A 27,159-nucleotide genomic window follows, 5' to 3' on the forward strand; every position below is an offset into this window, starting at 1 on the left:
ATGTTCCTCAAAGAAATAGATAAGAGAGGTGATATTTCTCTATTTAATACCCAGGGCACAAATATCTAAACCCATCATTTGATGCAGAAGATCTTCAATCTTATCATCCAGAACACCATTGGCATAATCATCTCTCGATTGTTGATCGAGGTATTGTTGGATCTGTGCAAGTCTAGTATACCCATCCGTACAGAATCTCAGCTGAATTTTCACCAGCGCTTCAAAACTTGGATCGAAGTAAGGGACTCTCAACGACACCAATTGTGGAAGTTCCACTTTCAGTTGGTTGTTTAGATTTTCGTAAATATCCTTGGCTACTTGTAGTTCCTTTTCGGCTCTTGGAAGCTTCGACGCATCCTTAGCAGGCTTATCAATCATTCTCCTCACTTTAGCCTTTGCGGCTTCGTAGTCCTTCTTCTTGTGCTCTCTCTTCTTCACGGCTTCATCTATCTCCTTGAAATATGTGGCAAACTTGGTAATTGGATCTAGAACAGTCTCCCTAAATGGACCATCCAGATGTTTGACGGTCTCCGTGTCAAAATCTTGTACCGCTTGCAGGTAGTAGTTACCGACATTGTAGCCACCACCACTGATATACTTTGAATCGTCGTACAAACTGGAGATAACCTCCGCAATCGTAACCTGAGACGCGGTAACAGCACGCAATGAATCTAAATAACCTTTAGACTCCTTCTGCAACTGCTCACCAGCCTTCTGCAGCACTTTGTACCGCCTCTCCTCCATGTCAAACTCCTTGTCAGACGTCTTGTCGACGCTCTTGACAATAACACTGTTACCAGCCCTATTGATAGCCTTTTTAAAACCTTCCCAACTCATGATTTATGTCGTTGTTTATACGTGTTGCCTTCTATTACCTTCAGTAGCGCAATCTTGGATATATCCATTATTGTGTTACAACACTTAAACATCTCTAAATGAAGCCCTTATAGAGAAGACCAAAATGTTCCCTATTTCTCTTTTTTTTTGGACAAGATCACGTGATATACGTATCTAATTACAACATATGTGGTGGTCACGTTATTGTCCGTACATTGGTATTTAAATAACCTGAGTGTAATAAAGCATTTTACCTCTTTAATTGTAATAAATAATTGAATTTGTGCTATATGATTTCTCTATTTAATCCCATGTTCTATATAGTACAGCTTTTGTAGGCAAAAACTGTAGTAGTATGATATGTAATTTTAGTCGTAAGCATTTCAAGAGTGGGTCCAAGTAATGGGAGTCTCTCTTATAGTATGACCTTCTCGTTAGTTGGTAGAGATATACCCTTGATAATGAGGTATGAATTACGTTTAGTGGCGACACCTGCGTAGGCGTTGTACCATGCAATGAAGGCAACCACTACACCTAGAACTCCACCTGCCCTTGTTACACCCTCTTTACCGGTGTATGCACCGATACTTAGTAGAAGGAATGTCACTGCTAGCAGAAAGAACAGCGAGAAGAATGCCAAGGTTGATTTCATGGTACATAGCGTCAATCCAAACGTAAAGATAGACCAACCTAACAGGTAAAAGCCCAATGCATTCCCAAGCTCGCTATCATGGCCTTCATAGGCCTCCAAGATACCGAACCAAGGAATATATATGGCTGCAAAGCTCATCCAGAAACCACCGTAAGAACATAGTGCTAGCGCACCAAATGTATTCTCCAATGCCAGCTCCCAAATACCAGCTATCAATTGGACCAAGCCACCGTAGAAAGCAGCAACACCAACCACCACGTTAGGGATGGTAATACCTTGTGCCTTAGCGTTAAACATAGATAACACAAAAGTGGTCAAGGCAAACCCAGATAGACCTAATGGTGCTGGGTTACCGAACCTGTGGGCGGATGGTGGAGCCAAACCTGGATTCAGCGTACCACCAAAGGCATCGTAAAGGTCATTGACCAAGAATTTCTGCCTACCAATGAAGACGTACTTTTCATTATCACTAGTAGTGTATATCCTGCCGAGGGAACCGTTGGACTCGACGTCATCGGCATCGTAAGGTTGGGCGTTGTTACTATAAACTGAGCGAGAATGTGAGAGATCAGCTCCATGGGGCACATAGTTATGTGTAGAGACGTGTGTGCATCCATTGGTTCCATAATTATGGCCACAAGATGCACATATACCGTTGGATATAACTGCACTTATAGTGGTGCCTGTGGCACTGGTCATTACCGAAGAGCGTCTTCTATAGTCCTTCTCTTCTTCATCATCACGCCGTACTAGCAGCTTAGGATTAGTATCTTCTGGAACATCTGTTCCGCTAGATTCCGATATACTTGACTGTATAGAACTCATATCTATATATGTTTATGCTAATGAGTTTTGAGTATGTATTCCAAGTTGTTGTTATTATTGATTTTGCCATATAAAATAGCAAGCAATTACGGAAAGGGAAAAGAATGAATGGCTGACCGTCGAGTAATTTTACTAAGGTTATATACCGTTCCATGATGTTTGGCATGTCCAGGAAAAACAGCTCCTCAGTAACGTTCTCTTTTGTTTTATGTGTATTTTCTTTTCGTTCACTTCTATTAATATATGGCCATGAAAGAGAAATGTCCATTAAAACTCCTATTGATGATAATAAAATACAAGAGAATCCATATAAAGGAGTAGAGAATTTCCTCGAGACATTGAAGTGTCGAATATTAGTATGTGAACGCCGCACGTTCGATCTCATTGTCTCGAGGTCATTTATAATTAGCTATTGAGGGGGTCCTCCCCTTGCGTCCGGGGAAAGGAAGACACATAAGAAAAATGCTAACGCTAACCTTTTTTTGATAGACATGGAGAAGGAGCTGGAGAAACTGAAGATTCACTATTTACTAAAACTCTGTCTGTTGATAATGATCCGGTCCGTCTTACTAATACTCCCCTTTTTTAGCTTTGTGCCTTGACAAAAAGAGCATAGTAAGTAAGGACAATATAGGACAAGATGTTTCAGCTAACGGTATTCCCAGTAATAATGAAGTAGACACACAACGTTCCTCCACACTAATGCCAAGTATTGTTAGTTCTCAAAGCTCTTCAGTGAGTCCCCCATACAGAGAGTTGCAGAAAGAGCGGAAGGCAGCCGGGGGACAAAAAACTTTCTCGAAGGCCTTAGACATAGGCCAACAAATTAATGAAAAAAGACTTACACAATACTTACACAATACGTAGGACATCTACAACTTCGAGTTCGAAGTACGAGTTCTACTGAGGTGAGCTCTCCCGATAGTTCGGGATAACGTGACCAAGAAACTTATCTGGACTTTTAACTAGCTGGGATAATTCAACTAGTAAAGAGGGTAAAATAGGAATTAATGTCCGTAGTATAATCCATGTAGGATGGTTCATTGGAAAGTACATAAATCGGAGTCCACTGGTCCGGTTTTTGAATGACACATATTGCTAGAAAGCTATAATGTCATTTCTTAGTGGAATAAAAAAGTAAAAATACTAAAAGTCGTTAAATTGAAAATGCACAAAATATAAAATGTTCGGAATAATTAAGTATATTAGAAAATAAGAAGGTTAATATGAAGAAGAAAAAGAAACAAAAAAACGAACTTATTTCTGTTCGACTACGATAAGTTTCAATGCGAGGTATCCGAGGACTAGGAAAATAGCATTAAATAGCACTAATGTCTTGATATCCCAGAACAGATTTTGCACTTGGAAACCAAACGTACTTAGAATTGTAGCACCCGGTACCTCTATGTTTAAGCCGTACTTCTTCTCCTTTAGCATTAAAGTTTTCACTTCGTTGATAAGAAGTGATTCGTAAGCGTAGTAGAATACAGACAAATTCTTCAAGTACTTGAATGCTACGTTCGTAATATCTTTTGTATTGATAAACAACCCACTGAACAACAACGACGCAAGAAGAACTAGCACGCTCAATACTATCGAGTTGTTTAAATCCTCAAATATTATACCGATAGTCAAAATCTCCATAGAGATAGCCAGATTGAATAGTATTAGTATCAAGATGCACTTAATAAAAGCGTTATCTCTCATATTCAGTCCAACTAGTGGATAAACTATCAAAGTAAGGATAACAGGAGGAATCACTCTCAATGGTAAGACATCACTGATAATCTTACTACAGTAATATGCTAACGGCGAGTAGTAGTTGTTTGATCTCTCCTTCAAAAATATAATCCTCTCGAGAGAGAAAGAACTTAATCCAGTAAATGTTACAAATCCGAAATAAGTTAAAATGAAAAAGAAGAGTCCCATACGGTTCTGGAACCCGCTGATATCGTTTTCAACTTTGTAATATAGGACACCAAGGAAGGTTCCCAATAGAACTGTCAAAATATAGTTCCCTAGTAGTAATTTAGGGTTACGATAAATGTTTTTGAAGGACCTAGAACATAGAATTGATAATTGCTCAAAGAATGAGGCTGCTTTTAATGTACTAGGAATCTCAAATGAGGCACTGCTTGTCTCAGATGTGACATTACCATTCTCATTTGTTGGGGTCGCCTCTTTCTTGATTTCTTCAATGTTAAACTTTAGTTCACCGAAGTATTGTCCTTCCTTGTATTTCCTAGTCAATATTAACGTATTACGATCTCCAGCATTGTTCATATCATCAGTTAAGCTATCTTCGGTTTCGTGGCGCAATAATGTACTAATTTCCTCCCTATGAACAGCAAAATGCTCCCATTCATTCTGTGTAGCGCTTATGGAACCGTTTCTACTATCACTTCCAATGATCTCATCTGTAGGTTGTCTTACTGGTCCATGTATATCAGACCCTACTTCTAAGTCAGGTAGAATGTCACTCAAAATATGTTTAGCCTTACTCTTCTTGTTCTTCTTCTCTGGTGACTCAAATGTTATATCAATTAAGTAATCCGCAATATTGTAATTTGATGGACATTTGTAGCCGTTATTCTTCAAGAACTCAGTCACCCTTAATGCTTCACCAGAATATACGAGTTCACCTCTACTCAACAGAACTAACTTGTCGAATCTATAGAATATATTTGATCTTGGTTGGTGGATTGACATAACTAAAGTTCTATTATAATTTCTCGATAAACGGACTAGACACTCCACGACATTATTAGCATTATTAGCATCTAAACCAGAAGTTGGTTCGTCTAAGAAAAGAACAAGTGGGGAGGTGACTAGTTCACAAGCAATCGAGACACGTCTCTTTTCACCACCACTAATACCTCTTTCAAAATCGTTACCAACAATTCGATCCTTAATATCCATTATTCTCAATTCTTCTAAAACCTGGTAAACTCTCGACTGCTTTGCCTCAAAAGACATGGTACGTGGCAACCTCAACAGTGCACTATTCAAAACTGTTTCATACACAGTCAAGGTAGGCAGTAAATAATCGTCTTGATCCACAAAACCAATCAGCTTTGTATAGTCCTTTCTTGTAATAACTTTACCATTTACTCTGATGGTACCTGAAACATCACCAGTTTTCCTTTTCATTGCCAGGATATCCAAAAGAGTAGTCTTACCTGCACCTGAACCTCCCATGATAGCCAAAATCTCACCTGGTTTAACGAAACCGGAAATCTCGTTTAGGACTCTCTGTTTAATCTTTGAGTCACTATTTGACAAAGCTGGAACATCATAAGAGATGTTTTCAAAGGTCAGAGTAGCTAACTTATTGGATTGAAGGAAGTTTTCTGTTTCCGAGTCACCGCTAACCAACAATGAATCACCATTTGGTAGCCTTACAGAGCCATTTTTGAACAGCGGTGACTTTGAGATATAGAAGCTACCGAAAGTCATTAGGGCTAGGATTACTACTGAAGTAAATGTCAATATTAGTTTTCCTTTCAAGGTCATATTATCGTCCCTTGAAGGAGACTTATAACCTGGAATTTCACTGTAATGCAAACATTCGCCGGATTGGCACTTCAAAGTGATGTAAGGATCTCCAAACACTGTTGAGATCAAGTCATTCATTGAAGGTTCAGTGAACTTACACTCCTTAGTATCTATCTCACATGTCAATTCACCTGGTCCCTTAATCGTCTCTGTTAAGAATTCAGATATATCGATGGAGCCCTTCAGCCCACACAGCATGGTTCCTGGTATACACTTACATTGGGCATTGTTACAAGTGTAGTGTGAGGTATTCTGTGCCAAGTCGTATTCGAAGGTACAGTCGTCCAACCCACAGTAGAAACTTTCAATCTGGTCTATCCAGAACTGGAAGTTACAATCACGAGTGTTCTTATCACACGAGAAAGAGATCTGTGGTTTCTTCCCGTTCAGGATCTGCACGATCTTCTCGTTCGTAACATCACAACCTTGGAACATCTGGTTCACGATCAACCCGTTCTTATAGCACGTACCCTTCAGAGAACTATCGGGCATAAACGAGTCACACACGTAGTCCTCAAGACACATGTTACAGTTGATCCCGCCCCAGCCTGGCTCACACTGACACGAGTTGTCGTGACCGTACGTGACATTGGGAGACCTCAACGGCCTGTCCTTGTCCTCCATATCTAACCCACCACACACGGGCTCCGAACAATCTGGGCCACCAAACCCAGGAAGACACTCACACTGGCCCGAATTCGGATTACACTCTGAAAACTGCTTACACTCAAATATCGGCAGCATACAATTGAAACACGGCGGACACTTATCATCGTCCTTACTTCCTTGTACTCCAAACCCTACCACTACTCTCAACAAAAATAAAAGCCATATCAGCCTCATTCTCATTTCTTTCTTTCTAATCTTTATATTATTTGGTCATCCTCTATTAATTCTTCAAATAATATTCTTAAAAAAAAATTAACCGCCCAGGTTTTTTTTTTTATAACCCTTCCTTATATTATCTCCCCTCCCATCCCCTCCAATTTCCCTGAAGTTATCTCTCTCTCTCTCTCCCGCCTTCCCCCTTGAAATAAAAAAATTAAACTATTACTAGCCCTAACATAACACAACCCTAACACGTTGAAAACCCTAACACGTTGAAACCCTAAAAGAAAATAACGAAATACATAACTATATACGGTAGATCATTCCACATTATCCGGGTAATAACAAACAGCTGTACACCACACTACAAAGCTGGGAGTCCACTTAGTGTGTAAGGTGGATGGGATGCCTCTAATAGTTTGTTGGTGGTGCTGAGAGAGAGAGAGCGAGATGGAAGAAGGGGAAAGGGAAGCCCCCTTACAACCCATCCCCCACCCGTCCGAAAAGCAATACTGGTAATTACTGGCAGCCTCTCTTTTTCTGGTATTTGCAATGAATTTACACGGTCTTGCATCACAATACTTTTTTTTTTCTGAGTTTGCTTTAGCTTTCTATCTCTTTCTATTAATATTGCTTTCTTTTTCTTTCATTGAAATCGCATGATGTATTGTAATTGTACCTTTGTACTTTGTAGCCTACCTAATGGCATAGTGTTATTGTATTAACTCGTAACCCTAGGTGTGTAGTTAGTAGTAGTTAGTACTTGGTAATACTAGTAATAGTACAGGTAGTAGTAGTTAGTAGTACAGGTAGTAGTGAGAGACTCTCCCTTTAGGATATAAAAATTATATATAAAGGTCGTTATTCTATTCAATTGACCTAAAATTAATGTAATCCTTTATAAGTAAATAAGAAAAGAAAAAAAAAAATTCTTCGTATTAGACCAATCAAACGAAAAATGTCTCTATCCTCTAAGCTATCTGTTAAGGACCTTGAATTGAAGGACAAGCGTGTCTTCATCAGAGTTGACTTCAACGTCCCATTGGACGGTGACAAGATCACCTCTAACCAAAGAATTGTTGCTGCTTTGCCAACTATCAAGTACGTCTTGGAGCACAACCCACGTTACGTCGTCTTGGCCTCTCACTTGGGTAGACCAAACGGTGAAAGAAACGAAAAATACTCCTTGAAGCCAGTTGCCAAGGAATTGGAATCCCTTTTGGGTAAGCCAGTTACTTTCTTGAACGACTGTGTCGGTGCCGAAGTTGACTCCGCTGTCAAGGCTACCGCTCCAGGTTCTGTCATCCTTTTGGAGAACTTGAGATACCACATCGAAGAAGAAGGTTCCAGAAAGGTCGACGGCCAAAAGGTCAAGGCCTCCGCCGAAGATGTTGCTAAGTTCAGAAAGGAATTGACCTCTTTGGCTGATGTCTACATCAACGATGCCTTCGGTACCGCCCACAGAGCTCACTCCTCCATGGTCGGTTTCGACTTGCCACAACGTGCTGCCGGTTTCCTATTGGAAAAGGAATTGCAATACTTCGGTAAGGCTTTGGAAAACCCAACCAGACCATTCTTGGCCATCTTGGGTGGTGCTAAGGTCGCTGACAAGATCCAATTGATCGACAACTTGTTGGACAAGGTCGACTCCATCATCATCGGTGGTGGTATGGCTTTCACCTTCAAGAAGGTTTTGGAAAACACCGAAATTGGTGATTCCATCTTCGACAAGGCTGGTGCTGAAATCGTTCCAAAGTTGATGGAAAAGGCTAAGGCTAAGAACGTCGAAGTTGTCCTACCAACTGACTTCGTCATCGCTGACGCTTTCTCCGCTGACGCTAACACCAAGGTCATCACTGACAAGGAAGGTATCCCAGCTGGCTGGCAAGGGTTGGACAACGGTCCAGAATCCAGAAAGTTGTTCGCTGCTACCATCGCTAAGGCTAAGACTATCGTCTGGAACGGTCCACCAGGTGTCTTCGAATTCGAGAAGTTCGCTGCCGGTACCAAGGCTATGTTGGACGAAGTTGTCAAGTCCTCTTCCGCTGGTAACACCGTTATCATCGGTGGTGGTGACACTGCTACCGTCGCTAAGAAGTACGGTGTTACTGACAAGATCTCCCACGTCTCCACCGGTGGTGGTGCTTCCTTGGAATTGTTGGAAGGTAAGGAATTGCCAGGTGTTTCTTTCCTATCTGCCAAGAACTAAATTTAAAACGAAATATAGCAGGAATAGAGTCTCGAAGAAGTTATTTATCAATTGATAACTCATGATAAAATTTGTTATAGAACATTCTCTAACTCAGAGAAAACATTCTAGTTTATCAACTTGAATACAATGACTACTCGGAGAGGCATTTTTTTATATTTTGACTACTTTTAAATTTATATACAACAACTCTTTTACGTACATTGATGCGAGGATTTCTCACTCAATTAAATAATTTTAATGAAAGGATTATGATTAATTTTTTTTAGAGGCCCTTAAAATTTATATAGTGTTTTGGTATGTTTCTTAAAAGTATACCATTTTAGTCAACGTCTTTCTTTCCTTTGTCCATATTCTCCCAGTTGACTTGGTTCCTTTCTACAGGATCTAAGTATGGGACTTGTAAATACTGGAAGATTTTTTCTTCATCAAAACTCTCAAGTAAAGTATTACCCTTAAATATACCATGTTGGGTTAGTTTGTAACCAAGATCCATAGCTCTTACCCTTAGCCAACGGTTATAGTCAGTATTGCCTGTATAATGGATCCTAGCGGCACCCAATTCAGACCATCTACAGCAGAAAAAGTCAAGACGTCTACAAAAATGACCAGTATTTTTACTCTGTGATAAGAACTTATCCTCAGCCTTCAATTGCAGGCCCTTTTCTCCATTGATTGAGTATTCGGGATAACCAGCTGGAAGCTCAACACCAAAGAACAGCTTTTTACCTCTGTCTGAATTCTTAAAATTATAATTCTGGTGTTTAATATTACATATTCTCAATTTTTTTAAGATGGTATCCCGAAATAAGGTCTCTAACTTAGATGTCAGAAGGAGAAAACACTTTATGTAACCCTTTTTAAACAACGATATTGCCACCTGCTCCATAGCCTCTGTTACATCAATGAGGTCATCGCATCCTTCTTTGTAAAACATTAAATCGACATCACCAGTGTCCTTGGCACCTCTAATGTAACTCCCTTGCATTTCCACACTGCATTTCGGATCAATCCGTCGTAGTTCATCTCTAACGATATTGAAATGGATGGTAACTTCATCTCTTTTTATTCTTCTTGACCAATCCTCATAGTAGGTCCAGCCGAAGAGGATAGGCCAATCCGAATAAAACCGTTCTGGAAATAACTTCGTCGCATCCTTGAAAGATTTAACGTCCAGTGTCGACCATTTTCTAGCAATAGGTATACCAATCCCGTAGCACTCAGAAAAGTAGCCTACATTCATCTCAAACGAGTCAACGCTGCCATCATCGAGACCCGGGAGAGTTCCAGTATCTAAAAGGATCTGGATTTTCCTAGCTATACTGGCGCCAACATTAGCTAATTCTCTTTGAGCCATCTTTCCTGATGTAACTCGATGCGGATACTTTTCGATCGAGTTCTTGGCAAGGCGATATCCTCTTGCCCTGAACTGATCTCCCTTAACTTCATACTTTTTAACAAGCTTCCCAAGTGCACGTATTAGAAGCTGATTCTTCTTTACTTCATCATCCTTAATATATTTAGCTAGCGCACCAGATTGAGCTTCTGGTTTAACAGTGATAGTATCAGAGATATTCTCTGGGGGAGAGCTAGGGTTGGTCCCGGGGCCCATCTGTACTTCATCTACATCCGTCTCGACTTCACTATCAACTACATTTTCGAGCCCCGTAGTGGAAGGCTCAGGGGTAAAAGAAACCTGCAACAGAGTCTCTTCAGATAAGTTCATCTCATTGTTTCCTAGCCACTGTGACACAACGCTCGTCTTGACGCAAGGCAACCCTTGATCCAAAACGAAATCCCATACCACAGCTGGGTCCCAGCGAAACTCCTTAAGAAAAAACTCACGATCAATAATCCGGTCACTCTCATCAACAAAAGTGTCATTGATCAATACTACACACATAGGGTCAAGGTCTTGAGGAGAATTCACCACTATCCCTCCGTTGCCCCTGATTAAGTCACATAAAAACCTCATAGAACCTGCATTCTGGTCCGGTAATATAAGAAACTTGTTACCAGAAAACAACATCTCATCGTGTTCAGCACAAATAAGTATATTCTGATTTATTAGCCTACAATGCTAAGCTATGCACACATAACAAATATTTCAATATAACTTTTAATTATGGGCTAATTTAAAATATTCTGGGAGGGGCATCGCGATGAGCTTGAAAAAAAATTAGAAAAATCTGAAAAAAAAAAAAAATGGAAAAATTAAAAAAAAAAATTTGCGATGAGCTACAATAGTTTGAAGTATTTGAAAGGTACATTATTATTGAGTAAATCGGATAACAGGTATCTAATTACTTGGAAGAACTTATAATAGGGAAGAACCAAGGAAATTAACAAAAAAAATAAAAATAAAGATATAGGATAATAATATGGCTAAGGCTGCTAAGAAGAAATATTCCGGTGCTACCACTAACAAGCAGGTTGCTGCTGAGAAGCACTTGACCTCGGTGTTTAAGTTCAACACTGATCTAGGTCAGCATATTCTGAAGAATCCACTGGTGGCGCAAGGTATTGTTGACAAGGCTCAGATCAAACCTTCAGATATTGTATTAGAAGTTGGTCCAGGTACTGGTAATCTTACGGTGAGGATCCTGGAGCAGGCTCGTAAAGTTGTGGCCGTGGAAATGGACCCTAGAATGGCTGCGGAGTTGACGAAGAGAGTACACGGTACCCCAGCTGAGAAAAAGCTGGAGATAATGCTTGGAGATTTCATGAAAACTGAACTTCCATACTTTGATATTTGTATCAGTAACACCCCGTACCAGATTTCTTCCCCACTTGTATTCAAACTGATCAATCAAGCAAGACCTCCAAGAGTAAGTATTCTGATGTTCCAAAGAGAGTTTGCGATGAGACTTCTGGCCAGACCAGGGGATGCTTTATACTGTAGACTATCGGCCAATGTACAAATGTGGGCCAACGTTACACATATCATGAAGGTCGGTAGAAACAATTTCAGACCTCCTCCACAGGTGGAGTCTAGTGTTGTCAGGATAGAGATTAAGAACCCAAGACCACAAGTTGACTTCAACGAATGGGATGGGCTTCTGAGAATCGTCTTTGTGAGAAAGAACCGTACAATCTCTGCTGGCTTTAAGTCTTCTACAATACTAGAAATTCTAGAAAAGAACTACAAAACATTCCTAGCCATCAACAACCAAACTATAGACGAGACAGTTAACATGCAAGATCTCATCAAAGAGAAAATCGAAACTGTTCTAAAGGAGACCCAACTCAGCGACAAGAGAGCTGGTAAGTGTGATCAAACTGATTTCTTAAGACTACTATATGCATTCCACCAAGTCGGCATTCACTTCTCCTAATCCCACATATATACATAGTTATTAATTTCAAAATTTAGTGTTTTTTTTTTTTTTAATGTATTATAACTTACCAAGATAACCTATAAACTCTAAGTGTCTTTATAATTAAGTATAGTCAAGATATCAATATAACTCAATATATTCAATAGCAGGTATCATAGCAAACACAAAACAACAAACCTTCAACCAATTCATTATGGGCGTGTGGCGTAGTTGGTAGCGCGCTCCCTTAGCATGGGAGAGGTCTTCGGTTCGATTCCGGACTCGTCCAAATTATTTTTTTAATAAAAATGTTATTTTAATATATAATAATTTTAATCAAAAATGTTTTATTACTCTACTAACAACTATAATATCAAGAATCAACATGCACATTTCGTTAGTATTATATTGAGTACAATTGTCCTTGTGATGTTATATGAGATTTTTTTGTTTGTTGGAGAAATTTCTATTGCTATATTTGTTATATTGGCTCTCACAAGTCTTATATGATGCCATGGTTATTGGAAACGATTGTGATATAACTATTAGTGTATTGTCGCAAATATGATTAGGGTTTTCTTGCTGAGTTAACGTATATCATGTTTGTAAAGTTCGGGAATATCGTGATACGTCACAAGACACGTAATTTTGATGTCTTAAGGACTCCGGCCCTGTAAATAGTTTTGTAGGAGCTGCCTTTAAATAAGAATATATTGATGTTTTTAATATTTATTAGCGTATTAGTTTAAATTGGACTAAGAGTTTTAATTGAATTACTTCGTAGTTTATACAACAATATCAATCCTATCAAGATAAGTAATTGAAAATGTCTGATCCTGTGGAATTGTTGAAGAGGGCTGAGAAGAAAGGTGTTCCCAGCTCTGGGTTTATGAAGTTCTTTAACGGAGGTACTGATGCGTACAAGTTTGAGGAGGCAGCTGAGCTGTGTATCCAGGCTGCTAATATCTACAGACTACGGAAGGAGCTTGGAAAAGCTGGTGAGAGTTTTCTAAAGGCTGCAGACTACCAACTAAAGGCTAACAACGATGACGAAGCTGCCAACACGTTTATCGAAGCATTCAAGTGTTTCAAGAGCAGCGGTGCGTTCACAGATGCAGTTACTTCTTTGGAGAGTGCTGTGAACCTATTCACTAAGAAGGGGCAATTCCGTCGTGCTGCAAACTTCAAGTTTGACCTCGGTGAAATCCAAGAAACCGACCTGTCAGACTACAAAGGCGCCATCGAGTCATTTGAGACCGCTGGTGAGTGGTACGAGCAGGACCAGAGCATGGCCCTTGCCAACAAGTGCTATGTGCGGTGCGCAGACCTAAAGGCCCTGGACGGCCAGTACGTGCCAGCCGCAGAACTCTACAGCAAGCTCATAAAAAATAGTCTCGGAAACAGGCTCAGCCAGTGGTCGCTGAAGGAGTACTTCTTAAAGAAGGGTCTAACGCAACTAGCTGCTGGCGACAACGTCGCCGCTACCCGTACACTCCAAGAAGGTATGAAGGAAGATCCTAACTTCCGCGAGTCCCGCGAGTACAACTTGCTACAGGGACTAATCGAAAGCGTAGACGAAGGAGACAGCGAGAAACTGTCCCAACTAGTCTTTGATTTTGACAAATTCGCTAAGCTAGACAAGTGGAAGACTACCATCTTGCTCAAGATCAAGGAAACTATCACGGAAGCGGAGGATGACCTCTTGTGATACAATATAGAGTTTTACTTTTCCTTATTTAAAAATAGCTTACTCCTAGATAATAACGAATAAATACTATTAGTTTGATCATGGTATTGTAAGACAGTGAGGAGGTATAAGTTACGATCACGTCAAGTCGTAACAACTGATTGAGCTTGTGATCTGTAGTTGACGTAATCACGAGCTTATCGTTAAGTATTTTGCGATGGGGGTTGAGGCAGGATAACGGGAAAGGGTCTAAGGGAAAAAGAAATGAAGACCTTTAAAAAGGTAAAAAGGTTCTCAATTCTACAGAAATTGGATGTCTGGGTTGTGTGAAGGAGTGGATACCCTTTATATTTCTTACGATAACCTAAACTTTTCAAACGAAGGGGTCTTATTTTTTTTTTTATAAAGCTCTAAATATATATAATAGGGTATTTTGTTTAATGGGGATTTCAATCCAATAGAAGTTATATATACTTTGCTATATTATTGACTATTCATAAATAGACTAAAGAAAAGAAAAAAAAAACATCTAATAAAACATAAACTAATAAATAGAGATAAATGGGTCTTAGGTACACTTCGTATATTGAGTCACCTGACGAGTCACACAAATTTCCCTCAACGTTGGAGCTGTACCATTACAATGTCAATGAGTATGGTATTGGCAACAGTTTATACTCTGGACCTGTGCTGTTGAGGCAGCGGCGGGCCATGTCCAGTGCTAGTGACTCGTCTAGTTCTTCTGAGAAGGAGAAGGAGTTTGTAACATATGGATGCCGGCGGTGCCGGACCCATTTGTCTTCATCTTCGCACGTTATCTCCAAGGCGTATCGGGGTAAGACTGGTACAGCGTATTTGCTCGAAGAAGTTCTTAATGTACTTGAAGGGACAGTGGAAACGAGACCCATGCTTACTGGCGATTATGTGGTTTGTGATATCTTGTGTCATTGGTGTAAGAGTGTTGTCGGCTGGAAGTACCTGAAAAGTGAACGTAAAGATCAGCGCTACAAAGAAGGGAAATTTATCCTTGAGGTCAAGACCATTTGCAAATGTGAATAGTTCTACTTCCTGTATCCCCTTATGCTGCCTTTTAATTTCTTTTCAATTTTACGATTTTTAAGTTCATTTCAACTCTTACTCATTTGCACTTGCAATTAAAATTTTTATTTCTTATGAATTTGTTGGTTATTTCTTTTTTTACTGTTGGTCTTAACGTTTTAATGTTTTATTTTATTAACGATATTTATTCTGTTTTCTTCTTTTTTTATATTATTTTGCACTGGTAATACCCATTTTTCTTATCTCTTATACTTCAAACAATTGGTTCCTCACTTATTCTTGATTAAGGCTTAAATTAGCTATAAATAATATACAACTATACAATATACAAATTTAAATATATATTTCTTTTTATTAGAACACATATTTATACATAGCGTATAAAACAAAATTTTGTTTAATAACGAATAAGGTAAAACAGTAAAGAGGCGATATGATTAATATTATATATACTACAGTTTAATGTGACTTCTTTAATTATTTTTTATCTTTTTGAAAAAAATAAAAGTACATTTGGATCATTAAGAAAAAAGTTCAGGCGCTATCCAGCAGATGGTTAGTTGCAGCTTCTAAATCCCAGTTGTTACTCTCTAGAGCTCTGACCACTTCACCTTCAGCGAAGCCCATACCCATTAATTCCTCAACGGCTAGAGATTTTGGGGTTGTTGCAATGCCTCTGTTTATTGGTGGAGCTTGTAGGCCTTGAGCACTAGCTGGCTGAGCCACTGGCTGAGGCATTTGTTGTGATTTAACACCGTTGCCAAAACCAGCAAATATATCATCCCATTCATCATTCTTAGCACCTTGTTGAGGGGCTTGATGAGCTGGTGGAGTTTGAGCAGCAGTACCGGTGAAGTTATTTTGTGCCATTTCACCATCTAGGTCCTTGTGGTCGATAGTCTCAAAGGCTTCCAAAGAGCCTTGGTTGCCAACGTTCTCGTAATCAGATACATTTGGTTCTTCTTCAGTGGCCTTTTCCAACTCTGTGAAGGCATCATCAAAGTCATCCTTTGGAGCTTCAGTATAGGTTTGGGACTGAGGCATACTTTGAGTTTGTTGTGAGTTGACAGCTGGCATCTCCTTAGTATCTTGGAATTCTCCGTCGGAAGAAGATGAGTCACTCTCATCAACATTTAACTCTTGGATTGGAGGGAATTCCTCATCTATGGTCATCTTCTTTTTTTGCTCTGGTTGCTCTAAAGAATTCTGTATGGAGTTATCTGATTCGCTATGAGTTGGAGCGCTTTCATTAGATGTATCTTGGGTTCCATCAGCAGGCTGAGCAGAAACCCATTCTCCAGGGACATCTGTGTTAGATGCAGAAGGTGTTGCTTCGACATCGGACTTAGAATCCTTCTCTTCCAATGTTTCAGGAAGTTCAACATCGTCTCTGACAGATTGTGGAGCATTATTAGCAACAGAAGAAGTCAAAGATTGAGTTCTTGGAATGCCGTATTCATTCATATCACCGTTAAAGTTATCGGCTAGGTTTGCGGCTTCGGTTTCTGATCTGTGAGCGGAATGTTCAGCACTTTCATCAGGTTCACTTTGTGAGTGGACTGTAGGAACATCTCTATCCATAACATCACTCTCAGTCTTTTCATCGTCTTCTTTGTGTGAAGTCATAGCGTTGACTGTGGCTGCTGCACCTGCTGCAACGGCAGCGCCCGCAGCACCAATGGCAGCACCAATACCTAGGTTACTAGCAGTAGAACTAGAGCCATTTTCTTTGTGTTTATTGATGATATCTTGGGCATCACTTGGCATTTCACCCATAGCAAGATTCACCTGTCTTTCGGATAAGTCTTGCAATCTTTGAGCATATTCATAATGACGTGCCTTCAGTTCATTATCAGCTTTTTCAAATTGCTTTTGTCTATCAGTTAACTCATCAAACATAGTTTGTAATCTAGCTACATGTTCATGGTACAGTTTCTCCTGTTCCTCTATTTGAGTGTTGTGTTCATCTAAATCTTGTTGGCGTGCTGTCAGTTCGTTGTCCTTATCAGAGATTTCTTGGTATCTGGCCTGTAGTTGTGCGTGTTGTTCCTCAACAGTTTTCTTATATTCGTCCAATTCCTTACGCTTGTTAACGTAAACTGAGACTTGTTGATCTAAGCCACTAATTTCCTTTTCCAAGTTAGCAACAGTGACTTGATTAACTTCAAGTTGTTTAGAGTTAACATCAACAACGGACATTTCTTGCTTCACCATCTGCTTCTTCTCGTTCAACTGTGCCTCTAGAGTAGCGATCATAGTATTGAAGTTAGCAATTTGTTCTTTTAGCTGAGAGTTCTTTTGTTGAGATTCTTCGTGTTGCGTTTTTAATTCATTTAGCTTAGATTCAGAAGCATGGTAATTAGCCTCTACTAGGGCAAGTTGTTGGTTCAAACCATCAACATCTCTATTAGTTTGAGTTAGCTGGCCTTCAAGTTGTTCAGTTTCCTTAACGTCTTGATCATATTTGGCTCTCAGTGTTGCCAATTTACTCTCAATGTTTGCTTTCATTTCATTTACACGAGCCAATTCTTTTTGAACTTTTGATTTCTTATCACTAGTAATGGAAGCTTGGTTGGATAGGGAATTTACTTGGTTGGACAAATTAGCCATTTCGGTCGTAGCTTGAGAGAGTTGGTGAGATGATTCGGGATCAGCAAACAAATCTCTATTAGCACCTGATACTGCACCACTCACTGTACCAGTGGCAGCACCTGCAACTGCACCAATTGCACCACCTAAGACAGCACCTGTAGCACCCGTTATGGCGTTGAAACCAGAACCAGCAGCGTTTGAAATGGAACCGAAGTTTGGAACTTTAGGAAGAGTAGAGTTTCTTTGAACTGGTGAGCTGACAGATTTCGAGACAGTCTCAGCAGCAGGTGGGTATTGTGGTGGTGCAGGTGACATACCTGAGGTTGATGGGGCGTTGGTTCCCATAGTAGCTGTGTGAGAGGCCATTGCGACATTCTTTTCTTCCTCCTCCTTAATAATGCTCTGACCAAAAGTTGATGATGGGTTGAATTTCTTCATGTTCATAGTGTTGGCTATATTAGAACTATCAAAACTGTTTCCTGACTCAGTGTGGGTCAATGGCTTAGTTGCTGTTGGTTGTGGAGAGAAAGAACCATTTAGTGCCATTAAGTCATTAAGGGAACCATTATTAGAATGTTGAGGCTGAACAGTGCCTGCCATTGCAGGTTTAGTGTTTCTAGAAGGTGGCAATGGAGGTTGTGGCTGTTGTAAGTATTGTTGTTGCGCTGGTTGCTGCTGCTGTTGTTGTGGTTGTGGTTGTTGTTGGTTCTCACCTGGATATAAACCTAGAGCAGGGGAGTGTAATAATTCATTTGGAATCACGTCTGGTAGATCGATACCTGCGTTTTTCTTTTGAATCAAGAACATGGCGATCGCAAATTCCAATTTCGTGAACTCTGCATTGTTATGAATATCGGCCAAGTCCCAAACACTGGCCAAGGTCTCCTGACTCAATTTAGAAGAGAGAAAGAAAGGCACCAAGACTTGAGAGCCTAGAGCACCCGCACGGTTCTTGTCTAGAGCATCGAAGATTGTATCGAACTGGGCCTTCTTTTCAGGAGTCATGTGCCAATTGTTGGCGGCATTGGAGAAAGCACCTGAAGAAACTCTTGATAGTGTATTTTGTCTAGCTAGCGGAGTTGGGTTGTTAGATGACATACCAGTGGAACTGGCGCTTAATGGCTGATCCATAGATGGCACACTGGATGGTATTTGGTTTAGCGAATTCCAGAGCTCAGGAGCCAATTGATCAGGTAATGGCTTGGTAGAAGGGTGGTTGGCCATTACTAATTGGATCAAGTACATAGCCATGATGAACTCTTGTTTTGTCAATGCTCCAGAGGCATCACGATCACACAATGCCCAAATCTCGCCCAGCGTCTGGTTAGGTAACCTTGCCTTCAAAAAGATATCCTTAGCCTTATCACCCGGTAGCATACTCGTACCGTTGGCAGACCTGTCATACAACTGAGAGTACTTGGAAATATCATTAGGGGAGATCGCTGGGATTGGTGTACTGTTAGACGAACCCATAGGCATAGGCATAGGGGTGGCTGGTACTGGAGTATTACCGCTACCGATCATAGAGTTATTGTTACTACTCACTTGGGTGGTATCATCATTGACCATAGGAAGTCTAGAAGGAGGATTCTCATAAAGCTGGGCTGATACTGGCTGGCTAGGGAAGACCTGCAAATGCGCAATCATACGCATAGCTGCACTAAACTCATTCTGATTCAAAAAGCCCTTGTTATCGATATCAACAATAGCCCATATCTGTGATAAAACCTGAGAAGATAAACCAGACGCAGCTAACAATGGCTTAGCAGCCTCACCTGTAACTATCCCCAGATCTTCCGAGTCCAACTGATGGAACTTTTGCTGGTAGAACTGCTGCTCCTCATGAGAGAGCGGAGTCCTAAACACAATTGCACTCATTATTTTTTATTTGTGTACCACTTAAAAAATAATGTTCTATTGTCTGGGCCTTTTCCAGAGGCTAACTCATGCAATATACCAAATATTGTACAATAGATCAATCATTTAAGGATCCCATGAATCCAAGTCGTCCATCCCATAATAGGAGGGAAGCGAAGGGAACAAAAAAAATTATTTCGGGGGTACAGCAAATATTACCATTACCCGGATATGTGGTCACATGACTATATCACGTGAACAAACCGCTTGATATAGTCATGTGACTCTAAGAGGGTAATTGTTTCACGTGCTTGTATATCACTATTATACATGTTATCCACGTGATCGATTGTAATATAATATTATGTTAAGCTGAAGTGTGTTTTTATGTAGTAAAGAATTTAGGATTGCGAATCTGAATAGTGACAAGGTTGTTTGCATGTTTTTTTGCAATGTTTTTTACTATGCTTTGTTTCGGTAATGAAGTTAGCTCATCGCCTTTTGACGTCTGGTAAAAAATAAAAAAATACTAACGTATTACTATAAATAACACAATACTGTCAATATCTATATTAGTGTGTCCATAGACATACCTGTTCTATCTCATACCTTATCAAGTAAAACCTATCAGTTAAGCAAAAAACTAGGAAACAAAAAACAAAAAACATATTAATGGCTGAATTGGAAGACGTTGGTGTTAATCTGAATGGGATCAAATCAGTTGAGCTGTACAATGACCTTAAGGCTGTTGTCGAAGATAAGGATTATAGTGTATTTGAGCGTGTAAGTGTTCAGGAGCTGATGCCTGCGTTATTGGAACATATGTGCGAAACAGTACCTGAAGACCTATTCCAGCGGAAGAAGCGTAGCAATCTTGATGATCATAATTCTGAAAGTGTAAAGAAACCAGTTGAAGAGGATGCTCAAGGTGGGGCCACAGATGCAGATGAAGATGATGAGGAGGAAGTTTCTGCCTTGAAGAGAGCTTTAGAGCGTATAAAAGACCACCTACTTCATACATTCGTAGAGAAAGGTGTGTACCCATTTACAATAGCACGTATATGTGATATATGTTATGATCCCTTCAGATATTTCAAGACTTATGAAATGAACAAATATGTGCACGCACTGGAGAAATGTTGTATGGTTGAGACATCTTGGCACAGATATGAGATGAAAGAAGGAGATGATAAGGAGAGTCAATCTTCTAACGAACAGAATGATGTGGCCTTGACAAAAATATCGTGGATGGATGAAAAAACTGCCAACGCTATAACACCATTTATAAAAGAAATAGATACCATCATGAGTGTGAATCTGACCTTCGATGAAGAAATGGAAGAAGAAGAGGAAGAACAAGAAAGATTAAGGCATGCAAAACAACTTGGAGAACAGGACGAGGACTTCATTGTGGAGGAGTATTATGAGGATGATGATCTAGCCGACGGGATGCATGAAGAGCATAGTCGATCTATGAACAGAGCTGGGCTTCAGGTACAGGCTGATGAAGATGATGAAGATGATGATGATGATTATATTGAAGGTGATGATGAAGAAGAGGAAGATGACGAAGAAGATTATGATGAAGAGAATGATGATGATCAGAATGGGGATGTATACAAGAGGAAACTCTCAGAGCAAGAAGATCCCATTACTGATGATGAATTAAATCATAGTAAGAAGAATAAAATAGACGAATCCACGTGACGTTCCCAAAGAGAAGTCTAAAGAGAATCGAGCTGGAGAATGCTTATAACCTATAAAGTTACCTAAAAAACCTTTATCATAGAGATTCGGGACTAAATACATCTACAAAAACCTTGGAGCTGTAATATAAAAATAATGTACTCACCTTTTTTTTAATGTTAACATCTTATTAAATATTGTATTTTTTACCTTGTCTGTTAGACTGTTTTGACACGAACTTATTAATATTATGAAAATATAATTTTATGATCTTTTTTTAAATATACGAATAAATAAATAATTTTTTTTATATATATAGACAGTCGTTCTTTTTATTCATTCACCCTGTCTGTTCTGAATGGTACAAACGGTGTAGGGATGAGAAACCTATTGACACATATACAAGATTAGTTGTTTTCTTCCATGAGGTGTGGAGAGAAAAAAGGTTTTTGCTGTTACAAGTATTACAATCAATCACAATAAACATAAATATCTGTAGTAATTTTTTCTAGTAAATTAGTGATGAATACTGTCAACATACAAAGGTCGCCTGCTTGATTGGGTACTTCTTTGAGCACGAGAATGAAGAGGATTGAAGAAAAAAAAAATAGATAAAGGATTTCTGTGAATATAGGTATGTTAAAAAAAATATGTTGGTTGTTGTTCGTTTTTGATATGTGCAATGGATTAGAGAAGATGAAAGCTTGTTTTGTTTTGTTTTATTTCATTTTTTGTCTTTTTTGTGTGATGGATGGTAGTACAAGGAGTTTTGTTTTATAAACAGATTACCATCTCATCATAGACATATCGTTTCTCAATCTCATGTAGTCTAACAAGCCTTCAATTTGACCAGTACCAGCAATAGCAATGTCTTGGTCCCATAGTCTCTTACTAGCCCAAGCCTTAACATCTTTAACGGTGATGGCATCGATCTTTCTGAAGATCTCATCTTGGTTGAATTTAGCGCCTTGGTTTAGGACTAGGTTACCCAATTCTGTAGCGAGTGTACAGTTTCTCTTAGCGCATTCGTTAGCTAGCTTCAATTTTAGTTGAGCCTTACCACGAGCAACTTCGGTTTCAGTAACGGAGATGGTCAATCTGTTCCATTGCTTCAAAGTGAAGTGCATCAAATCATCGATTTGGCTGATGTTTTGGGTAGTCGTTATGAAACCCCACAAACCGGAGTCTCTGTAAGATTTAGAAAAGTGGCTGAAGTCATCACATAATTGGTACTCCTGGATGTCGTCCAACAACTTGATACCTTGCAATCTTGAGTTTGGTTCGAAGGCGTTGTAAGAGCCGAAGATTTGGGCAGCGACCTGGGAGACATAGTAGTCTGGGGAGGACAAAGCTTCACCTTCTGCGGCAATAGCAATATAAGCCTTTGACAAAGTGTCATCTCTCAATCTGATTTCAGAACCCAAGAAAGAAGATTTCTTGGTGATCTCTGGCTTGGCCTTACTGGAGCCGAAGTTTAAGGTGGACTTCTCGACCAAGTCACATAGTTCCTGGTGGGAGACGTTACCTGTACCGACGATCACTGCGTTTGAGGCCAAGAAGTGTCTGTCAGCGAATTGTTCCAAGTCACTCTTCAACAAGCCTTCGACGGACTCCTGAGTACCTCTGATAGGCAGGGACAATGGGGTGTTTTGGAATGCGGTAGCGTGCAAGTGCTCCATGACTCTACCACTGTGGTCATTCTCCTCGAAAAGCTCCAACTCATTTAGCACAGACTTCTGTGTCTCTTGGAACACGGAATCGGATCCAGCTGGGTTACGCAACACAGTCTCGTTCAACAACTCTAGAGACTTGGACAGCTGACCTGGAAGTGAGTTCACCACGTAGGATTGGTACTCTCTACCCACTATGGAACGCAACTCAACACCCTTTGAGGCGGCAAGTTGACGGTTACCAGCACTCTTGTAGTTCTTCGACAACAGATGGGATATACCGTTGTTGTAAGGGTTCTCACTAGAAGAACCAGAACCAAACACTACACCAACACTAGCAGCTGTAGACGTAGGATTGGTCTCAGTAGCAACGGTCAAACCATTAGACAACTGACTGATCTCAGGTGCCAAAACCTTAACTTGTGACGCAAACCCTCTCTTCAATTGTTTAGACCCAACTCTCAACATTATTTTTTTTTTCTTTTAATCTTGTTATAGTTATTTTAAAATAGTTTGCTTTACTATAGAATACAAATAATAATAATATAAAAACCTCCCTTCCTTATAATATAATTTGTCTTATTATAAAGCCCGATATCATCGAAGCTAGTCTCTCTTACTCTCTCACTGAAAATAAGTAAAATAGGCCCTCTCTCTCCCTCCCTCTCTCTCTCCCTCTCTGCCTAGTGTTGTCTGTGGCTTAACTGCTTCTTCTGCCTAATTAACGAATAGCAATGAAATTACCCGGTGTTCTATTCTGATTGGTCAGTTTTGAGTATCACGTGTTGTACTCGTATATATGTATATAGTTATGTACGTATGTACTCATAGTTCACGTGGCAGCATGATATACGTATATGCAATCATCAATTTGTTTTAATCATGATATCCATTTGGCTCCGTGGAAATTTCGTTGTTTTATTTAATTTTAATTCTTTTGGGAACGGGACGGGGACGGAGGGGATTCGGTGATCGGGGGAGGCCTGGCAGAGAGGGGTGGATGGGGATGAGAAGTGGTGTGTGTGTGTGTCAGTGTGTGTGTTTGTATGTTTGTTTGTGTGATGTGAAAGAGAGAGAGAGAGAGAAAGTGTGTGATGGATGAAAAGCGTTTTTCTTCTTCTACCATTTTTTTTCGGCTTTCCGAATTCGGTTTGTTTTTTTTTTGATCCCGAGATAGTTTTTGTTTTTTAATCCGTTCCACTTCTTTTTTTTTTTTATTTCCCTAAATCCGAACGAAGGATGATAGGGAATTTTCCTATGTACAGAGACTGACGCAGGGTATAGAGACACAGAGTAGAGGTGTTAAAGAAGAAACGACGTAGCCATATTTTTTTCCCGCAAACCCGCAAATACAAAGTTCTAGATCCTCCCATCTACGAATTTGATAACTTCTCATAATTGATTTTTTTGATTTACATCCTAAGATCTCTTTCCACGTCTACTAGAAATCCCTTTATAATAATAACACACTGAGAACACTGAGAAACACTGAGAAACACTTAGAAACAGCGGAAAGGTGGAAGGTGGAAGGTGGAAAAGGGAGAAGAAAATCCCTATTCCTATATATTCCTTTCTCTGCCCCTCCTTCTGTGCTATCAACTTATATTTTTGCTTCTAGAAGGGTTTTTGGGATTAACGGTTTTTAAATATTATAAAGCTAATAGTAATAGTAATAGTAATAGCAATAGTATCTAGTACTTAGTGCTAGTATCTAGTAGCTTTGAAAATCCTTTATCCCTTTCTTTTTATTCTGACTAGAAAAAGCAAATAAAAAAGAAAAAGACCCATTAGCTGAGCTGTTTATAACATAATCCATTCACAATTTGAATTTTTTATTGAACTTTAAAAATTTAAATATATATATTGCATGATTAGAAAGTAAAATATAATAAATTCTTTAAATAAAAATAAAATACAAGTAAAAACAAAAAAAAAAAATAAACAAGAATATAATTTATATAATGATGCTTACTATGGCTTTACAAGATCAATATGCTCTAGCTTCTAAAGCTAGGACTAAATTAATGAGGTGTGCTAAGGATGCTCAGAGGGCTAATAAAGAGTACAACCTTAGAGTGTTAGTAGGACATGCTAATCTTCTCGATAAGATAACGGAGAACGTGGAGCGTGTAAATTTGTTGAAACGTCAACAAGTACAGGAAGAAGAAAGAGAGGAAGACCTTCATCTTTCGAGACAAGGTTCGTATCAGCCAGAACTGAAATCGTCTACTCACCAGGAGACTTCTAACGGTGCTGATTACTACTACTATAGCTCTGATTCAGAGTCTGACTCGGAGTCTGACTCTGAATACGAGAGTGAGGACTCGAGTGAACCAAACATTGAGTTCAGTTACGATATCCGTGAACAAGAAGAAGAAGTCTACGAAGACGATGAACAACAAGATGTTGATGAAGAAGATGAGGAGGAGGAGGAAGAAGAGGATTACATTGTTAAGATGGCTTTCCATACCAACTACGCTGGACGTACCGAGGAAGTCACTAACAACAACAATATCAATAATAGTAATAATAACGAATTCGCTACGATATGGGAAGAACCGTGCGAGGAAGGCCATCATAGAGAGCCGAGCACAGGTAACCTACAGCTTAGTATAAGTTGTACTAACGAGGACAAGTCTAACGATTTCAAAGAAAGTACCGAGGTTTGCTCTGGAAGTGACTCGGACGAACACTCTTTGAATAGTCCATTGGACGATAATGACGCGTTCAAGACCTTTGAAAAACTAAATAATCTGCAACTACATCAAAGAAAAGAGTGCTACTCAGCTGAAACATTAGTATAACCATTCTTTCTTTGTATCTTGTTCATTGGTCTTTTCAACGTATTTATTTTCTATTGGTTTGTGGGTTTTTTCTTTAAATTAAGAAAAAAAAAGAAATTTCTTTTTTTTTTGATCCTTTAAAAATTAATAAGTATTGTTTTTTTTAGTATTATTTTTTTTTTTGTTTCGATAATAATATTCTCTGCATAGTTTTCTTTTTTATTAATAATTATTCTTTTGTTTCTCTCAGCTATTATCCTGTATTTATTTTTATTTACTCTTTTTAATGATATTTACTTGCTTTTTTATGATATTTACTTGCTTTTTTGATACTATTTGTGTACTTGTCAAAAACCAAAAAATAAGATAACGCCTCTTGTTATCAAACCAGCTAAATGCTTTCTTTTTTAGGTTATACAGTATCAGCATATGTTTGCCCTTTAGTATCCCTATTTTTCTTTGTTTTACTAGTTTTGTTCAACCTTGAATCAGTCTTCAATAACATTGAAAGAGTCAGACTACATTCTTGTATATTCTGTTTGTTGTTATTTTTTTCGCCCTTCTTTAGAAAGGGGGTGGGAAAAGCTATATATCTAGTTCAGTTAAAGATCTACAAACGTTAGAAAATATGCACTACATTATTTAAGATATACACCCTCCTATCCTCGAAGGCTGTCCCCATCCCGATACCGATACATCCCTATACCAATAGCAATGTAATTTTGACCCAATTTGGCAATTTTATTCATTATAACACCGACTTTTCATTTCAATAATACACTACAGCAGATGTAGGAAAATCGTGATTTGGACACCCATCCGGTAATAACCGTAGTAGCCACGATACTGCATAGAAGGGGTGGTAGGGAAATCTCGGGATTGCCATCTTGTGGGTGAGAGGTGCGGGGGGCCCTTTAATAGTAAGTAGAAAAGGAAGTTAGTCTTTTCTTGTTTTTGGTGTCGTAGTAGTTACATCATCGATCTTTATTTTTTTGCCCTTTTCTTCTTTCGCCTATAACGCTTTCAAAAAAAAAAAAAAGAAATCGGGAAGACTATTAGTAATGGGGTCTTTTAGTAATGTTTTTAGTAACTTAAACCGAAATTAGGAATAGGGAAATACTTCAATAGAAAAAAGCTTATCCATGAATAAGGAAAAAGCTTACGAACTATATTATTGGTGAGATGAGAATGAATTCTCATTGGCTTGAATTAAAGAACATTTTGTATGTTCTTTAACTAAAAATCGGTTATCGGATAACGAATTAAGAATGAGTTGTTACCAACTGTATCTAACATCTACACTAAAAAAAAAAAAAATAGAATTATCGCATTGTCTCGTGATAAGAAATTAAAAATAAGGGTAAAATAAAGATTTTAAAAACTACTTGCTGTCGTAAATGATTTCCTACATGAAATTAAAATTAAATGTTAAAGAAACTTAAATATATATTATAATGCTGATCGTAAAAAATGTTAACGTTAACGTAATGACTTGAAAAAAATATTTATGCTATAAGAAATAATTAAGGACGTTAGTGTAGGAGATATAATGTTACAGAACTTGACAACTTATTAAGTATATTTTTTTTGGAATCCTTTTTT

The 27,159-nt window shown here is 39.0% G+C and overlaps 12 protein-coding genes across 12 annotated transcripts; 6 read left to right on the forward strand and 6 right to left on the reverse strand.

The window, feature by feature from the left end:
• Nucleotides 1-39: 39 nt before the first annotated feature.
• On the reverse strand, nucleotides 40-837 carry RVS161 (amphiphysin-like protein RVS161; the record flags this gene model as incomplete). Its single annotated transcript, XM_071053268.1, has 1 exon — nucleotides 40-837. One exon carries the CDS (start codon nucleotides 835-837, stop codon nucleotides 40-42), a length of 798 nt encoding a protein of 265 aa, XP_070910676.1.
• Nucleotides 838-1,252: 415 nt separating this feature from the next.
• On the reverse strand, nucleotides 1,253-2,314 carry ADY2 (Ady2p; the record flags this gene model as incomplete). The annotated part of the gene is made up of 1 exon (XM_071053269.1): nucleotides 1,253-2,314. One exon carries the CDS (start codon nucleotides 2,312-2,314, stop codon nucleotides 1,253-1,255), a length of 1,062 nt encoding a protein of 353 aa, XP_070910677.1.
• Nucleotides 2,315-3,571: 1,257 nt separating this feature from the next.
• ADP1 (putative ATP-dependent permease ADP1) lies at nucleotides 3,572-6,718 on the reverse strand (the record flags this gene model as incomplete). The annotated part of the gene is made up of 1 exon (XM_071053270.1): nucleotides 3,572-6,718. One exon carries the CDS (start codon nucleotides 6,716-6,718, stop codon nucleotides 3,572-3,574), a length of 3,147 nt encoding a protein of 1,048 aa, XP_070910678.1.
• Nucleotides 6,719-7,655: 937 nt separating this feature from the next.
• On the forward strand, nucleotides 7,656-8,906 carry PGK1 (phosphoglycerate kinase; the record flags this gene model as incomplete). Its single annotated transcript, XM_071053271.1, has 1 exon — nucleotides 7,656-8,906. The coding sequence occupies one exon, from the start codon at nucleotides 7,656-7,658 to the stop codon at nucleotides 8,904-8,906; it is 1,251 nt and encodes a 416-aa protein (XP_070910679.1).
• Nucleotides 8,907-9,228: 322 nt separating this feature from the next.
• POL4 (DNA-directed DNA polymerase IV) lies at nucleotides 9,229-10,935 on the reverse strand (the record flags this gene model as incomplete). The annotated part of the gene is made up of 1 exon (XM_071053272.1): nucleotides 9,229-10,935. The coding sequence occupies one exon, from the start codon at nucleotides 10,933-10,935 to the stop codon at nucleotides 9,229-9,231; it is 1,707 nt and encodes a 568-aa protein (XP_070910680.1).
• A 352-nt stretch (nucleotides 10,936-11,287) lies between these two features.
• Nucleotides 11,288-12,241, forward strand: DIM1 (putative dimethyladenosine transferase; the record flags this gene model as incomplete). The annotated part of the gene is made up of 1 exon (XM_071053273.1): nucleotides 11,288-12,241. One exon carries the CDS (start codon nucleotides 11,288-11,290, stop codon nucleotides 12,239-12,241), a length of 954 nt encoding a protein of 317 aa, XP_070910681.1.
• An 808-nt stretch (nucleotides 12,242-13,049) lies between these two features.
• Nucleotides 13,050-13,931, forward strand: SEC17 (alpha-soluble NSF attachment protein SEC17; the record flags this gene model as incomplete). Its single annotated transcript, XM_071053274.1, has 1 exon — nucleotides 13,050-13,931. One exon carries the CDS (start codon nucleotides 13,050-13,052, stop codon nucleotides 13,929-13,931), a length of 882 nt encoding a protein of 293 aa, XP_070910682.1.
• Nucleotides 13,932-14,471: 540 nt separating this feature from the next.
• Nucleotides 14,472-14,969, forward strand: MOH1 (Moh1p; the record flags this gene model as incomplete). The annotated part of the gene is made up of 1 exon (XM_071053275.1): nucleotides 14,472-14,969. One exon carries the CDS (start codon nucleotides 14,472-14,474, stop codon nucleotides 14,967-14,969), a length of 498 nt encoding a protein of 165 aa, XP_070910683.1.
• A 534-nt stretch (nucleotides 14,970-15,503) lies between these two features.
• EDE1 (Ede1p) lies at nucleotides 15,504-19,439 on the reverse strand (the record flags this gene model as incomplete). Its single annotated transcript, XM_071053276.1, has 1 exon — nucleotides 15,504-19,439. One exon carries the CDS (start codon nucleotides 19,437-19,439, stop codon nucleotides 15,504-15,506), a length of 3,936 nt encoding a protein of 1,311 aa, XP_070910684.1.
• Nucleotides 19,440-20,090: 651 nt separating this feature from the next.
• PSY4 (Psy4p) lies at nucleotides 20,091-21,125 on the forward strand (the record flags this gene model as incomplete). Its single annotated transcript, XM_071053277.1, has 1 exon — nucleotides 20,091-21,125. The coding sequence occupies one exon, from the start codon at nucleotides 20,091-20,093 to the stop codon at nucleotides 21,123-21,125; it is 1,035 nt and encodes a 344-aa protein (XP_070910685.1).
• Nucleotides 21,126-21,889: 764 nt separating this feature from the next.
• COR1 (ubiquinol--cytochrome-c reductase subunit COR1) lies at nucleotides 21,890-23,242 on the reverse strand (the record flags this gene model as incomplete). Its single annotated transcript, XM_071053278.1, has 1 exon — nucleotides 21,890-23,242. The coding sequence occupies one exon, from the start codon at nucleotides 23,240-23,242 to the stop codon at nucleotides 21,890-21,892; it is 1,353 nt and encodes a 450-aa protein (XP_070910686.1).
• A 1,493-nt stretch (nucleotides 23,243-24,735) lies between these two features.
• On the forward strand, nucleotides 24,736-25,578 carry ECM13 (Ecm13p; the record flags this gene model as incomplete). Its single annotated transcript, XM_071053279.1, has 1 exon — nucleotides 24,736-25,578. The coding sequence occupies one exon, from the start codon at nucleotides 24,736-24,738 to the stop codon at nucleotides 25,576-25,578; it is 843 nt and encodes a 280-aa protein (XP_070910687.1).
• Between the last annotated feature and the right edge of the window lie 1,581 nt (nucleotides 25,579-27,159).

This window comes from Nakaseomyces bracarensis (assembly GCF_045282275.1).
Source record: "Nakaseomyces bracarensis strain CBM3 chromosome Unknown Scaff11_0, whole genome shotgun sequence".
Taxonomy (NCBI): domain Eukaryota; kingdom Fungi; phylum Ascomycota; class Saccharomycetes; order Saccharomycetales; family Saccharomycetaceae; genus Nakaseomyces; species Nakaseomyces bracarensis.